Source organism: Scatophagus argus, chromosome 10 (genome assembly GCF_020382885.2).
Source record: "Scatophagus argus isolate fScaArg1 chromosome 10, fScaArg1.pri, whole genome shotgun sequence".
NCBI classification, from domain to species: Eukaryota; Metazoa; Chordata; class Actinopteri; family Scatophagidae; genus Scatophagus; species Scatophagus argus.
Window position 1 is genome coordinate 17165947 of NC_058502.1, and position 14248 is coordinate 17180194.

General features: G+C 43.1%; 1 protein-coding gene across 8 annotated transcripts in view; it reads left to right on the forward strand.

Annotated features, from left to right (window-relative positions):
• LOC124066233 (arginyl-tRNA--protein transferase 1) overlaps positions 1–13986 on the forward strand; it is a 55496-nt gene extending 41510 nt beyond the window's left edge. For all 8 annotated transcript variants that reach the window (XM_046402480.1, XM_046402487.1, XM_046402485.1 and 5 more), the window contains 2 exons: positions 6921–7041; positions 13020–13986. In XM_046402480.1, the coding sequence (XP_046258436.1) occupies positions 6921–7041; positions 13020–13198 (300 nt within the window). In that variant the 3' untranslated portion in view covers positions 13199–13986. The remainder of the gene's footprint in view (positions 1–6920; positions 7042–13019) is intronic.
• The last annotated feature ends 262 nt before the right edge of the window (positions 13987–14248 follow it).

The following is a 14248-nucleotide window of genomic DNA, read 5'->3' on the forward strand; positions in this document are numbered from 1 at the left end:
TGCTCCATGTTTAAACTGATGGCCTTTCCCGTGTGTTTACCATAATAGATTTATTTCTTCAGCCTTCTCTTTCGTTTTGCTCTTTGTTGTTTTCCCCAGCTCAAGCAATATTGAGTTCATTTTTGGAAGGTATTTTTCTACTATGCCAGTAGCATTGCCTTCCAACAAACCTCATGTTACAAAACTTGTGCCCATCAAAATAAGATCAAACTCAACCAGGCCCATTTTCACCATCTCTGTGAAGTTTATAAGCTAAAGCATACCTCTTTTGTTGCTTTCCAGTTCTCTCCCCTCCCCCTGTCTTAAACTGGTGCCTTTCTGACAGAAACTGTTTTGTTTGATTTAGCTCGACAGGAGACCACCAACAGTGCACCTCTCAGCAGAAACATTTGTTTAAGGTTTTTGATAATTTCGCTTTTATGCCTCATCATCTCTTTTTTTCCCCCCCTTGTGTCTTTGCACGGTTGTGTTTTTAACAAATCATTAACAGGCTGCAGCACAGTCTGGGGCAAGCCACTGCTTGGTACCCCCTAGGTGGAGCGCTGACAGGGTGAGGGTCTGAGAGAACAGAGTTCAAGAGGTCAGGTCAAACGATTCAGTCTTACTCTGTGCCAGGACAGAGTTTGGGCAGGGGGTGTTGTAGCGGGTGGCAGGAGACAAAGAGCGAGGGGAAGGTGTGAAGGTCACAAGGGTGAAAATGAGAGTTTGGAGATGGTGTCACACTGAGCAGATCCAGAGCCCTCTAGCTGCCAGCCTGAGGTGTTTGCCTTGCCATTACCATCACCACTATTTATTTTCAAACCTACTGCAGCTGCGCCACTTTGTCTGAAACGCCTGGTTTCTTTGTGGCGAGGGAATGCATTCACATCTTTGATAAGTACTACTGGACAGAATGAGTTTGCCTCAGGACTGCAGTTCCACATTTATTCAGAATGTGAGTGGAGGGCCTCAGGTTCAGTCTTGCACTTAGAAGTTCGAGCTGGGGTTTTAAGACCAAGATTAGGGGCTCTGGCTCTGACTACAAGTCAGTAAGCTGTGGTCTGTGTCAGACAGGCATAACAGCTCGCTTGCCTATAAAGACCAGAGGAGATAAAGAGATAAAAGTGCCCGGTCTCTGAGCCGATACCCATAAAAGCCCTGCCATTGGTTCTCAGGGCTCCGTTGAAATGCGATCCTGTAAAAATATTTTCTCCTCATTAACCTGTCATCCGTGGAGCTGTGACGCATAGCCAGGGAAGGGAGTGCTGGGACAGAGTGAAGTGGGATTGTGGGGGTTGCCTAGGGCCCCAAGGGGGAGACATACCAACCTAGATGCTTTATTTGAGGGTCGTCCTGTGGTAATGTGTTGAGAAGGGTGAAAAGGCCTCGGTGGGCCCCGAGTGTTTAAACAGCAACAGTGAGCGTAAATCTTCCCAAACGCAGACCCCAGACATGTTCAGGGCACTCACACGCAGACCTCAACAAACACACAAGCACACATGTTTATGTGCATAATGTCACAGACCGTGCGTCTGTGTGGGCCACCATTCTGAGACATAGCTCGTGAACATGTCTTTCACTGGTGCTGTCCTTCTGTCCGGCCTGCTTGATTTTTACTGTTATTTGTCTGGCTGTAGGTGTGTTTGTGTGAGCCGCGTTGTTTATGTGTGTCCATCAGCAGCTAGAGGCCCCTGAAACCTGCCCCCCATGTCTGGGCAGAATCTGTGTGTTTCACCAGTTCCAGGATGATAGAGAGAGAGTGTGCAGATGTAGGGATCAGGGCCTGTGTTTATTGCTTTTTGATTGGAGATTGGCTGAATGTGACCCAGGGTCAGAGTGCTGGCCCTGGCCAGCCCATGTTAGGTCAGTTTGGCTCTGGGTCACATTGGGCCTTTATATAGCCCCCAGGTTTTGGCTTGTTCTGGGTGACAACCAGCTCAATCACGTATGGCAAAGAGACCACAAATGTGACATGGCGACCATATCTGTCTGTTTGGGTCAAATGTCCATGTTCTGCGGAGAGTGTTTGACAAATGTCCCTTAATAATCCATTCACTATTGTGTTCATGCTCAAGCTCCTATGTCGTAACACAGGCCCCTTTTTGTATTGCATGTTATTTTTGGATAATATGGCTTTTGCCAGAGACAGAGCAAGGTCTAACATTAGTGACCTCATCTACTCCGCAACCAGCCTTACATCACACTCTTGGAGCCACTCTGTCTCATATTGAAGTAGGTGTTCAGTTGACCAGCTGATTACTGTATAACTTAATGCTTTTTCCTGTAGAGATTTGAGCTGTACTGATACTGTTATCAAGAAAGGACTCACTGAGACTGCATTCAGACATTCTGCACAGTGCCTTACTTGTGCGCAGACACACACATCCACACACACAGACACACACACACACACACATAAAGGGACAACTCAGCTAGGGGTAGGGTGGGTAAAAACTCAAACGGAGGAAATCAGCAGCAGATGTGGTGTAAAGTAATGCATATGAAGCCCGGGAAACCCTCTTACTATGACACCAAGTCCACCTCCTGGTCTTTCCTCCACCAAGCATGAAAGAGGATCGCTTTGAACCATGACACTGCTGTGTGGCTGAGAAACAATGAATGATCTCATCCTCAAAATGTTTCAATCTGATGTAAGATGTGATCGGATTTCATATCTCCCTCTTATTAGCAAATTTGTGCTTTCAATAGTATTGGGAGTAATAAAAGCCAGTGCTTTAGAAGTAAAAAGTAGATGAACACAAAGGAGCATAAGAACAATGGATAAGAATCATCTCAAGTCCTGCTAGTCTTTGTTCCTCATACATTTTTCATTTTCTCAGTTTACTGCTTTCACTAATTGTTTGCTCAGTGTAATTGCAGAATATAGTGGGGAAAAAGCAGACCTAGTCAAATTGCATTTTTGATATAAATCAGAATAGGAGCAAGTCCTGACATTTGAGAAATTGAAACCAAAGAAATATTTAGCATTAAATGACTTAAACGATTACTCAATTACCAAAATAGTGACTGACATGAATTTTTAGATGAATACATTAACGTTTTCATTTCAGCTACACATGTTATAACAGAGCCAAAAGCATGAACTCATTAATCCATAAATTTGTATACTTAGCCATAGTGGCTTTAGTAGCATTTGCTATTTAGGCTATGTGCACAGTTCTTCCTCTCTTTGCCCAACACAAACCCATTTTGATGTTGCAGGAAGCTTAAAACATGATTTCCAATGCCAGACATTAAGTTCTTTTAAATACTGTGCTGGAAATATTTTAGTTTTAATGAACTGTTTAAGTCATGAGTCAGAATTTGAATTTGAGGTGCATTTGTGTTTTTATTTGCCAGTTTGGACAGCCCTGAGATATGAAAAACATTTTTGTCTTTTGGTTGTTGAAAGCTGTCTCAACTCTAACCATACCAAGCTCGTAGTCAGGCAGGGAGGAAGAAAAGAAGCAGAAGGCAAAAGAGGTATAAGTTTTCATGAGGATTCTTTGGCTGCAGCGAAGCCCTCGATTTATTTGTCTGATTAATTGCTTTTCATATAAATCATGAGTATGGGCCCAGGGCATCGCTTCCTGTCTTGAGGTGTGTGAGAAAACGCGGCAGAAAGGGTGCGCGATGAAGGAGAGGAACGAGGTGACAGTTGTGTGTTTGAGTTGGCAATAAAGTTCACTCTGACAGCAGGGCCCCTGTGATCTGTATGCATGTAAAGTCTGTGTGGCCTGAAAAGACTGAGTGATGCTGTGTCAGCGAGTGGCTCAGAGTGATAATTGATCTGCAGTGTATTGTGTAACTACATGTCGAGCCCTGTGGAGATATGTGTTTATTTCTGACGACTGAGGTTCTGTAATTGTTTACTCTGGGCCAGGATCTTACTCAAATGAGTAATTTCCCGCTTGTCTTGTTAAAGTTTAGTTCATTGGGAAATGTGCACTCTAGAAGATTGCTGTCCTATAAACAGTGACCTTTGCATATTAATTAATAAACATACAGGCAAACAACAAATTTAAGTGTCTGAGTGCATTCTTTCACTTGTAAATGCAACTTTTCTGTTTTGGTAAGCTTCTCCCTCCTTTATGTGGCTACTATTGAACACAGCTCTTACTTCTTTATCCTCTCTCAGTGCTGGGCCCCTTTGTCCTGGCACTCAGACCACTCCTATCACTTCCATCAGCTCGCCTCAGTCTATGTCTCAGTGACGTAAATACCATCCCTTTACTCATCTGCACCTAATTTTCTCTCGTTCCTCCTCGTCTCCCTCCTCTCATTTCTCACACCACTGATGGCAGCCAAGTCTGTCTGCTGAAGTTTGTACATGTTTCCTTCTTTCTCCACTTGTTTTTTTTTTTTTTATCCCCTACCTCTCTCTCCGTCTTTTTAAACAAGCCTTTCAGATGTTGTCAGTCAGTCGGCATTACCTCCATATCTGTCTGAACATGCAAGTGCAGAAATGAAGGGAAGGATGGAGGGATGGAGACTGTTTGGTTTGTGTGGGCACTGAGCGTTTAGAAATGCAGGAACTGAAGAGAGGAGCACCAAGCCAAACGTTTTTCGTATGGAAAGTCTCTTCCTAGTTATCTGTCGAGCTGCTGCGTAGCTCTCTGAGTGGATACATTACAAAAAAATCCCTCACCATATGGCTTTCTGACCATTCACATGTAGTTACTATCACTTTCTGCGGTCTCTTTTCACTTCTTCCTGAGCTAACAGCCACTCGGGAACATAGATCAATAAGAATAGACTATTTCACTCCCAGCTGTAAGATTGGCTCTTCCACTCTGCACATCGCCCTTATCTCTAAAGGATCTAAGTTTCAGGAAACAATTACTGCATTCTCTGTTGATATAATTAACTGTTAGATAATGAAATGGATATTGTGAGCAAGCTGACGCAAAAGTAGAAAACACTGTGATGAAGAAGAGCCAAGGAAGCTGCAGGGGTAGCTGTGAATTACAGGGCCTTCAAGCCAACCTGGTGAAAGGAAAAAAGAGGAGGGAAGATGAAGAAAATCAGTGGTGAGCCCAGTCTTCACTTTCAGTCCAATAAAGCAAAGAAGCTGACAGGTTGTGGCAATCCAAGCTTTTCTTTTCCCTGTTCTTTGCTCTCTCTTCTGTCCAGACCACTAATAGCTGTGTCCTCTCCTCTATCCTTCTCTTCATCCTTTCCTCTTTTCAGGGGGAGAATTGAGGAATTGTGGCTGAGCCATGACTCGACTCAGTGTCTCATTTTGGTTTGATTGGCCTCTCTTTCTGTTGAAACGTAATAGTAGAGGACTGGATATTTCATTTCAGACAGTAGGCACAAAACAAAGGCCTTCAGAAATCAGAATTTCAGTGCAATTCTTTCGCAAATACAGGAACGCAACAGCTTTTTCTTCACAGAACATCTTTTTTCTTTCTCCTTATCTCTCTTTCTCTCTCTCTCTCACCCCCCCCCTTTCTTTTTAAAGGCTGCCTCCTCCATTCACACCTCTGTCTCTGCTCTGCTTCCACCCTCCCTTTGTGTCCAGGTTGAGTTCATGTGCAGCATCAGGCTTATACCAAGAAGTGCATGTGTCTCTACCAATGCACAGGTGTTTGTGTGTATGTTCAGCATATCGAGGTGTGTCCCACTGCGGTGTTGAAGGAGTCTATAGAGGTGAGGTAGAGTGTGAGAGTGTCATGCTGACTGTGCTGACAGTTGGAGAAGCCTGTAGGCTGCTGGGGCACGGAGAGCATCCCGTCAGTGTATGCAACTACAGATGCACAGCATTCCACAATCATCCATCTGTTAGCAGAAGCACTTAAAGCATGGTCATGTCTTTTGCTTCAGTCTGAATCCCTTTTCTCCCCCGCTTACCATCTTACCCTGGAGTCTGTTTGCGTGAATTTATGAATTTCATGATACATTCTGGTCATTCTCCTGTGCCTCTTTACTTAATTGTGGGGTAGAGCGAAGAGCTGGTTACAGATGAGGACAACGTCTTGAGGGGAAAGCTTAACTTTGAGTGTATGCCCACATTTTTCTGTTTTTCATTTTTTTAGCGCAGCCTGGTTCATTCTCATGGCATCCTAACCTACATGTAAAAACAGGCAGCATATTATCCATATAGGCCCACTGACAGATGGGTCATGGTTAGAGCACTTGTATAGCGGCAGCATAAGTTCATAATGCTGTCTTCTTGTGCTAAGTTTAAAGCATCCAGAACCTTTCAGCCTCAGTTGTGTGTGTGTTCATGAAATGGTGGAGTCTTTGTCCTAGAGTTTAACATCTCAAAGACTATAAATATTATTGTGAGTGTTGAGATGGTACAGCGGGCCTGTTGCAGGCGCCTGCTTGTTTACAGAACTATCTTGACAGTTTATGTTTATTCAGAGCCATGTGATAGAACACAGGTCACTGATAATGGAGTCTCCTCCTCCTTTCTGTTCATTCAACCCTCGCCTCACTCATTCTTTTCCCTTTGCCCTGCAGCTGTTTTTGTTCCTGCTTGGTTTACTTTCCATCCAAAATCTTAGGTCGAATACAGACTTGCACCCATTTCACAAACACACATCACAATATGCTGGTGTGTTTACATTTCCTGCTCGACATTGCAGACAATTTAACTCTCCTGACACAGAGAAACATGGTTCAAACAAAGAAAGAAACACTTTAACGGAGTGTGAGTTTGACCCTGAAGTCACTTGTCAAGCCTTTTCTAGTCTAGTGGAAAAGGTGTTAATAGGGCTGAGACAAATGATTATTTTCGTTATCAATTTATGTAAAAAAAACTAAAGATATAATTTTATGGCAAGCTGCAACCATTTTTCCTCGATAAAACACTTAAATAACATATCAGTTTTCAAGCTTGTTCACATTTTCTGTTGATGGATTAAATGATGGTTAATAATGATTTGTCTTAGCAGGAATTGTAATCCTTTCTCTATCCCCTTTTCTCTTCCCAGGGGCAGTATCGGCCTTCTGACCTCCTGTGTCCAGAAACCTTTGTGTGGGTACCGATAGAGCGATGCGTACCCCATCTGGAGAACTCCCGCTATGCTCGTTTCAACCAAGAACCTGGTGCTGGTACGACTGTTCAACACTCCACTCTTCTGTTGTTATTATCCATTTCAGGCATTTAGTGTGTTAACCTGGAGGGATCAGTGTTTTCCTGCACCCATTCCATACAGCTGCATGCATTTCTAACACTACTAACATACTGACGTGGATCCTGCAGTTCTTCGTACACGCCATTCTGAATGAACCTTGTGTTAACATCTGATCCTGTTTCACTGTAATGGTGGGCTGGAAACCATGGTCTTACTCCAGGGGGTAAACATGGGACGGGCAAACACAGCCTTCTCCCACCTCATGATCCTTTGACATGATCAGAATAGAGTCAGCACTGTCATTATGGAAAGGGCCATGTTGCCCTTAGATGAATACTTATATCAGCAATAATAAACCACATGCGGAAGGTAGACTGGCAGACGCCCATTGCTTGGACTAGCGGGATGAGAGATGGCGGCCAGAGAGAGTGTTTAATAGAGTGTAAGTAAGTTTGAAAGTTTTGATTTTCCGCATAGGTATGTTGCCAGAGAGACTTCTTTTCTGCCTCCTTATTTCTCTCTCTTTGCTCACTCTCCTGTGTTGACTCCAGGTGGTTTGAGGTGAATATGCAGTCACATTACCCAAAAATAAACCAAACTGGAATTGTTTGCATGCTGCGCAGAAAGACTCTCAATTCATTCAGACTGACAGAGTCCAGTGGTTAAGACACTGCTCAGCTTCAGAATGAAAAGGTGTACTGTACATACTGTGCGTTTTAGGAATTATTAAAGGAGATGACTGGCGATTATTGTTATGTTGGTACATGCACATGCTGTGCATAATGCAAGTGCTTGTAGCCTGAGTGGATGAGAATACAGGGACCAGCCATCTCCTGTTTACTCTTTCCCATTAATCTGCATCACCAAACAGGAAAGGGTCATTGATAGACAGTTATAGGAGATGTGAGGGGACAAGAATTTGATTGTCAACTGGAGTGGGACTCATAGATGCAGGGTAAGAGAAGCAGTAATAGAAGAATAGATTTCGGGGGGTGGGGGGTATGTGATAAAAGTTATTTTGTAGAGCCAGGAAGAGAAAGGAAGGGAGGCTGGTGTCTGTATGCTGGCACTAGAAGTAGGATAGCAGAAGAATATATAAATATGGAAAAATGGCTTAAGAGTTTGTTGTCATGAGGTCATACTTTGACTTGGTGCCATGCAATGAGGCAAAATCCAACACTCCAAAACATCCTCTTTCCCCTTTTTCAGGAGTCAGATTTTATGAAGAGGTAGGTTTTCTGGGAATTTATTGCCGCATCTATAAAGAGTCAAATCTTAACACGTCTTGAGAAAATAAGGATTCTGCACATTTCCTGGCAAGCATTTTATTGTTGACTCAAGTGTGAAAGTGCCACACCCTGGAGAAAGCAGGACATTTAAAAGACCATTAGTAGGTTGGCCGTTTACAACAGTGACATGAACAGCTTACCAAGCAGTAGGTCTGACCTTTTCTTGTCAATCACAGCACTAATCCCTGAGTAGGCACAATTTACTCAGTGGCGGTCTCAGAGTATGTTTGTGTGTCTGTGGCTCTTGCGGTGCCTCCATTCCTGCGTGGACTGTTGATCCTGGCCGGGTCCGGACATTATTTCTGGCTTAGCTGTTCAAACATAGTGTGATTATGTTTCAGGGCTAGATGTCTTGATGGTGAGCTCTCTGATCTGTTGCAAAGCTGGTGACTGCCAGACGAGCAGTGGCGTGGATGTTTGTGGCCTCTCCAGAAAAGCATCGAGTGGTCAGTCAGTCACCAGGTTAGCCTGCCCTGTCACAGCATCGGGTTGGCAGCATGGCACACTGTTGAGGCAGTGTGGCACAGTTCTAATTGGCACTTGTCTTTGTGTGGCTTGTTTTTGGCATAAATAAAGACATGTTGCAAGTCACAGGGAAGTCCTGACTGCATGTAATGTTTTGGGAATCTCCTGTGTATGTTTTTGGATGTCACTGTCTCATGCACTCTCATTGCTGCTGAGTGCTGTAATTCTGACATTTGATGCTCTTTTCACTGCTTCTGTTTAATAAGTGTGTCACTCTTTTTTGTTAGTCTACTCTTGTCTTTGCTATTTGTCAGTAGATGTTCAACCAGTGATCAGTCATCTGATACCAGTATATCACAAAGAAAAAGAACAAAGCAGTGTGAAGACATCATTTGTTACATTATTTAGGCTTGTAAGAGAAAAAAGCTTTAAGAACAATTCACAAAACAAGTGAGGACATGTTTCGAGCTGAGAGACACTCTTCAGTTTGATTATTGGCAGAAGATAATACTCTTTAAAATCAGCTAGAAGTTGGTTGAATACATCATGTTGTCTTGTCATCATTTTCAGTGCCTTAACAAGTCATCAAATGTCTGACAAATCAAGTCCAAAATAACTTTTACAGTCTCCAGTCATGTCCAAATACGGGATGACAGTACAACTTTCTATTCTTCTAAGTGAACCTGAATTGGAAACAAAGGCTCTTGATGTAAATATAAAATAAAAAAAAAAAGTAAAATAAAAACAACATGTTTAAGGAATGCCGGTTTCCATCAAACTGCCAGCAGTGTCCTTATTAACTCCAACTCAAGCTTGTTGTAAGGCTCTGCCTCGAACTCCAACCCTCACACAAGGGTGAATGAGAATTGGGGTGCTGGTTTTGTGTTGAGATTGTAAGGGTGACTGCTGTTACAGAACTGTCCTAATGAGGTGTGTAAAGACAACTAATCTAAAGTTTACGCAACTCTGTCCAAAGCATTGTGGCCTCTCACAAACTTCCAGACAGCATGCACACACGCACTCATATACACACACTGTTTTACGTAGCACATATGTGCTATCTCACACACTCATAATCAGTGTTTGCTCAACGGAGAAAGAAGTAGGGGCCATTGCACGCTCAGCAGGATAAACACTTGTGACACAAGTGGTCACTGCCTGGACCTCAAGCGTGTCCAGAATGCGCCAACCCAGATGCACAAAATTTCACTCGCACTCGCTATACTAAGTTGCATTTAGTAAAATATAAAAAAAATAGAATATTCTCCCTCTGTTTTTCTTTTTCATGTTCTCATCAGACTGATTGACACTGCATCACTCCTCTTTCACTTCCATTTGTTGCAATACAGGAGGCTTTTTTATTTTTTTTCACCCGGATCTGCTGCACTCTTATGCCGTGGAAAGAAGCTTTACTTCATTTTAATAACAATAATGATAATAGTATCCTTTTTAATTCAGTGGAATTCTCTTGTAGCTCTCTTTTACTGTGGAGGTCAAAGTTCATGGTCAGCTTCAGAGATTTAGGGTCTCGCTTTCAGCTGGATCGGATGTGTGCTAACATAAGGGCTTGAACCCAGGTCTTCCAGTCAAAGAGCCATCTTCATACTACACCACCATTTTGTCCTTTTTCTTTTCAAACGTAAGCCCTATGTTGGATTTGGAACATTGGGTCATAGGAAGTGGTCATAACCTGGTCACAGGCTGCCTCTGACCAGTGTCGGGTGTTCAGCAAGTTTTCTGAAAGTCCGAGATGGATGGGAAAAGAGAGAGGAGCGTGGCGAGGTGTCAGTGCCCTAGCCTCTGCTCTGACCTTCTCACTCCTCAGCCGACCCTCACCACTCCTCTTCCACCCGACCCTTGAACCCCGACCCCGATGGAGCTGTGACCTCAGAGCGGTGTGTCACTGAACGTCCGGTGGGCCTGACGGGAACAAGGTCTGGAGCCGCTCAAAATGTGGAGGGGGTGGGCACTGGTGGAGGACAGAGTGAGTGAAGAAATGAAAGTTGTTTATGTGAGGAGCGGATGTTTGGACTGCATTGAGAAAGAGAGAGACTGATCGAGCCTCTGCTCAGTATTAGTGCTGAGGTTAATAGACCAATATAAAGCTGCATGGTGCCATCCATTTTGGTCTGTAAAATGTTCACTACTTCAAATCTTCTCAAGGAGACAGTGGTGCTTTAGACCAGTGTCACACATCTGAGTGGACAAGTGTAACTTTGCCTTACTGTTGTTTAAGTGGACTGTCTTACTGATAAAGTACATGAACAGACACATAGTGCTTAAAGAGACAATGCCGAAGGCTGAAGTTATTAAGGAAGCACAGACATTTCAATATTTTCACTTTCATCCAATCAGGATGCATTAATTCTTCATGGATCAAATTATGGTCATGTGGAAGTTACATAACATGTTTACATCCTTTAAAAGCCATTTCCACGCATGGTGAGACTTAACATACTGCTGATTTTCTTCATTTCAAAGTTAGTATCAAACCTTTTTAAATTATGTGACTCAGCAGTTTTTAGAGGAGGGGGAAGACACAGTGGTTAAGGCATTACTGAGAAAGGGAAATGAGGCTAATAAATAAAACATGAATCCACAGTGTGGTTTGAAAAAAAAAAAAAAAGTTAAAATATGAAAATATCTCCGTGGAGAGTGTGAGAGCTGAGGAGCCTCTGGACTTTGTGTTTATACTCAGCTCTCTTCCCTCATCTGATTTGCTTTTCAGGTGGAGTCTGGGCAAGTTTGATGCACTATATAGTATAGTAATGGTAGAGACATTTGCTTATTATATATATATATAAACTCACTTGACTATTTGAATTCTCCTTGGGGAGTCCCAGTTGTGGGATCTTAATATGCTGCTGTTTAGGTTTAGTTTTAGTAATTTATTTCAATGTGTAGGCTTGTAACATTTTAAGTAATTGCAGCCACAATATGAGATGTTTGACTCATATTGCTTTTAACAAGTTTTTGATTACATCCAGGCCACAAACAGCCAAAGTCCATTCCTGCCTTTTAGTGTTTTGTAAACTGGCGATCCCTTTTGTGCCATTACGTCACAGTTATTGTCATGTTTTCCCAGCTCATTAGGTGATCAGGTTGGATTTGGCAGCGCTGTGGTGAATATTTTCAGAATATGAAAAAAAATATGTGCGCTCACATCCATCCCTAGTACCTCGTGCGCACTCAGGGGGGGGGGGGGGGGGGGGGGGGGGGGGGGCTCTATTAATACCGAATCTAGCTTGCTTCTGTTTGACTGATGTGTCGCCATGGGCCTTGCTGCCTAGCCCAGTCCACAGACACAGTACATGCTGATGGATGGGAATATTGTGTGTGTAGCAAATAGGGAAGGTGTATTTCAGAATGTATGATATGAATTTTAGATTTTAGGCATTTTGCAATTGGTGAAACAGCAGAATGTTTGTAACAGAGCTTAAGGGGCTTTAGCTAAGAACTGAGGAGAGAGATAAAGCAGGGATGTCATTCACTGGGGGAGAGGGTGACATGAAATACAGAAAATGAAGGACTCCTCGATCTGACTGGGGTGGGAAGATGATTAGCACCCGCCGTGGATTTTGAGACCACCTTGCATTCACACATTATGTACAGTATACTTGGTTTGGGTTGGCTCAGTTGATGTTCAGTGCTGTGCTTCCCCTCTCATGTCCCCCTGGCGCCAGCTGTGGACAGCTTGGCTCAACCTCTCACTCCTGGAGGCAGCAGTTGTATGAGAGGGAGGGTCATTGTTTGTTTTTTTTTTGTTATTTTTTTTTTTTACCCTTTTTTCCATGCAACTCTCCAGAGAACCATTTTTAACTGCTGAACACGCACACTTTTGAGATTAGTTGTGCATTCACTGGTCTAATGGGGCCTGGCAGTGTATGACACAGGACCTGGTGAAATGCTGAGTTTGGCAAGCTGGCAAGGGAGCAAGGCCCCATGAACAAGGCCAACTAACTAGCCTGCTCACGCACCACTGTGACTCCAGGTTTAGGGCATAGGGGAGTTAGTGCTCTGGGGGGAAAACAAAAAACTCTCTCTGCTCCTCCAACAACTTCTCGGAATAATGGTATATCCTTGCCAAGTCACTCAGAGGTTAACGAATGAGGGAAAATAAGGACAATGTTTGTGTTATGTTGTGCTTGATGTGTCTACGCTGCTCCTTATTATGTTCTCATGTGTGCCTGTTTGTGTCCAGGAGATGTTCGCATGCTGAAGGATGTGGGCAGAGCTCTGGTGCTATACAGACGGACCGTCATGCCCTACGCTGCTTACTCCCGCAAACGCAAAGGCTCCAGCGATGAGACGGAGGTGCGGCAGTATGCCAGCTTGGTTGGCCAGGATTGTGCCGAAAGGATCTTGCTCTATCGCTCCTAAACATACTGCGTCACACCGCAGCACCTTTTTTTTTTTATTTAAAAAAAAAATACCTAAATACACTTTTCCCACCAATGTATGTGTGTTTCTGTTGATGTACGTCTGTGTGTCGCCTCACTGTTTGTGAAAGTGCTGTCTGTTGCCTCTCCAAGTAGTCTCACCATGCTTAGCTGTACACAGGCTGGAACAGTGCAGTAGCCACTCACCATGTGCTTAGGTATGTGCGCATCACCCATTGGCCTCATTCATCTGTTATTTCTCATGCACATTTATTTTATGAGTTCAGTTTTATTCATCCACAAATCCTCCAGCATCCATCCTCAGTTTCTTCATCTCAGTTTCTTCAACATCTTTTTGTTTGATTTGAGTTCATTCAGGGACCAGTCCCTTCAATGTTATTTGGTTTATGTATCCAATGCTTTAATTTTTTTTGCCCCATCCTCATTCCTTTGTGGTTAAATAATGATGTTCTAAGTGTGGCTATAGCTACGCACAGGTTACACCACTGAACACAGTTTAGATTAAGTCAGCATCACCTCATGCAGAACATGTTCTCCTTTGAATGTTCAGTGATTTTGAAGATGGTTTTCATTTGCTTACATCCCAAAACTTCAGCCTGACTCATGCTACACCACAACATTGTAAAAATTATTATCACTTTATGTGAAGCGAAGAACTCACTGTCTGCAATGTTTTTCTTTGTTTTATTTATAGCTTTATTTGCTTTTCTTTTAAAATTGACTCTGATTAAAATTAAATAAAGGGGTTGTATATTCCCCTGCTTGTGACTTTCCTTCTCCTGCTAATTATTCAACACACCTCTGAATCCACTGTCAGCATGATTTTGATAACAAGGCAATAATTCATAGAGTCCTCTTGATGGCACAAACTATGTACATTTTTACACATACAGTAATAAGCTTGTGTCTCCCAAAACATGTGACCACCCGGAGATAACTGATCACCTGACACGATGAATAGGTCCATGAGCAGGCAGAAAGCAAATGCAAGCTTTTGGCACTTTGAGTGCTACAAAGTGTGATCTTGTTC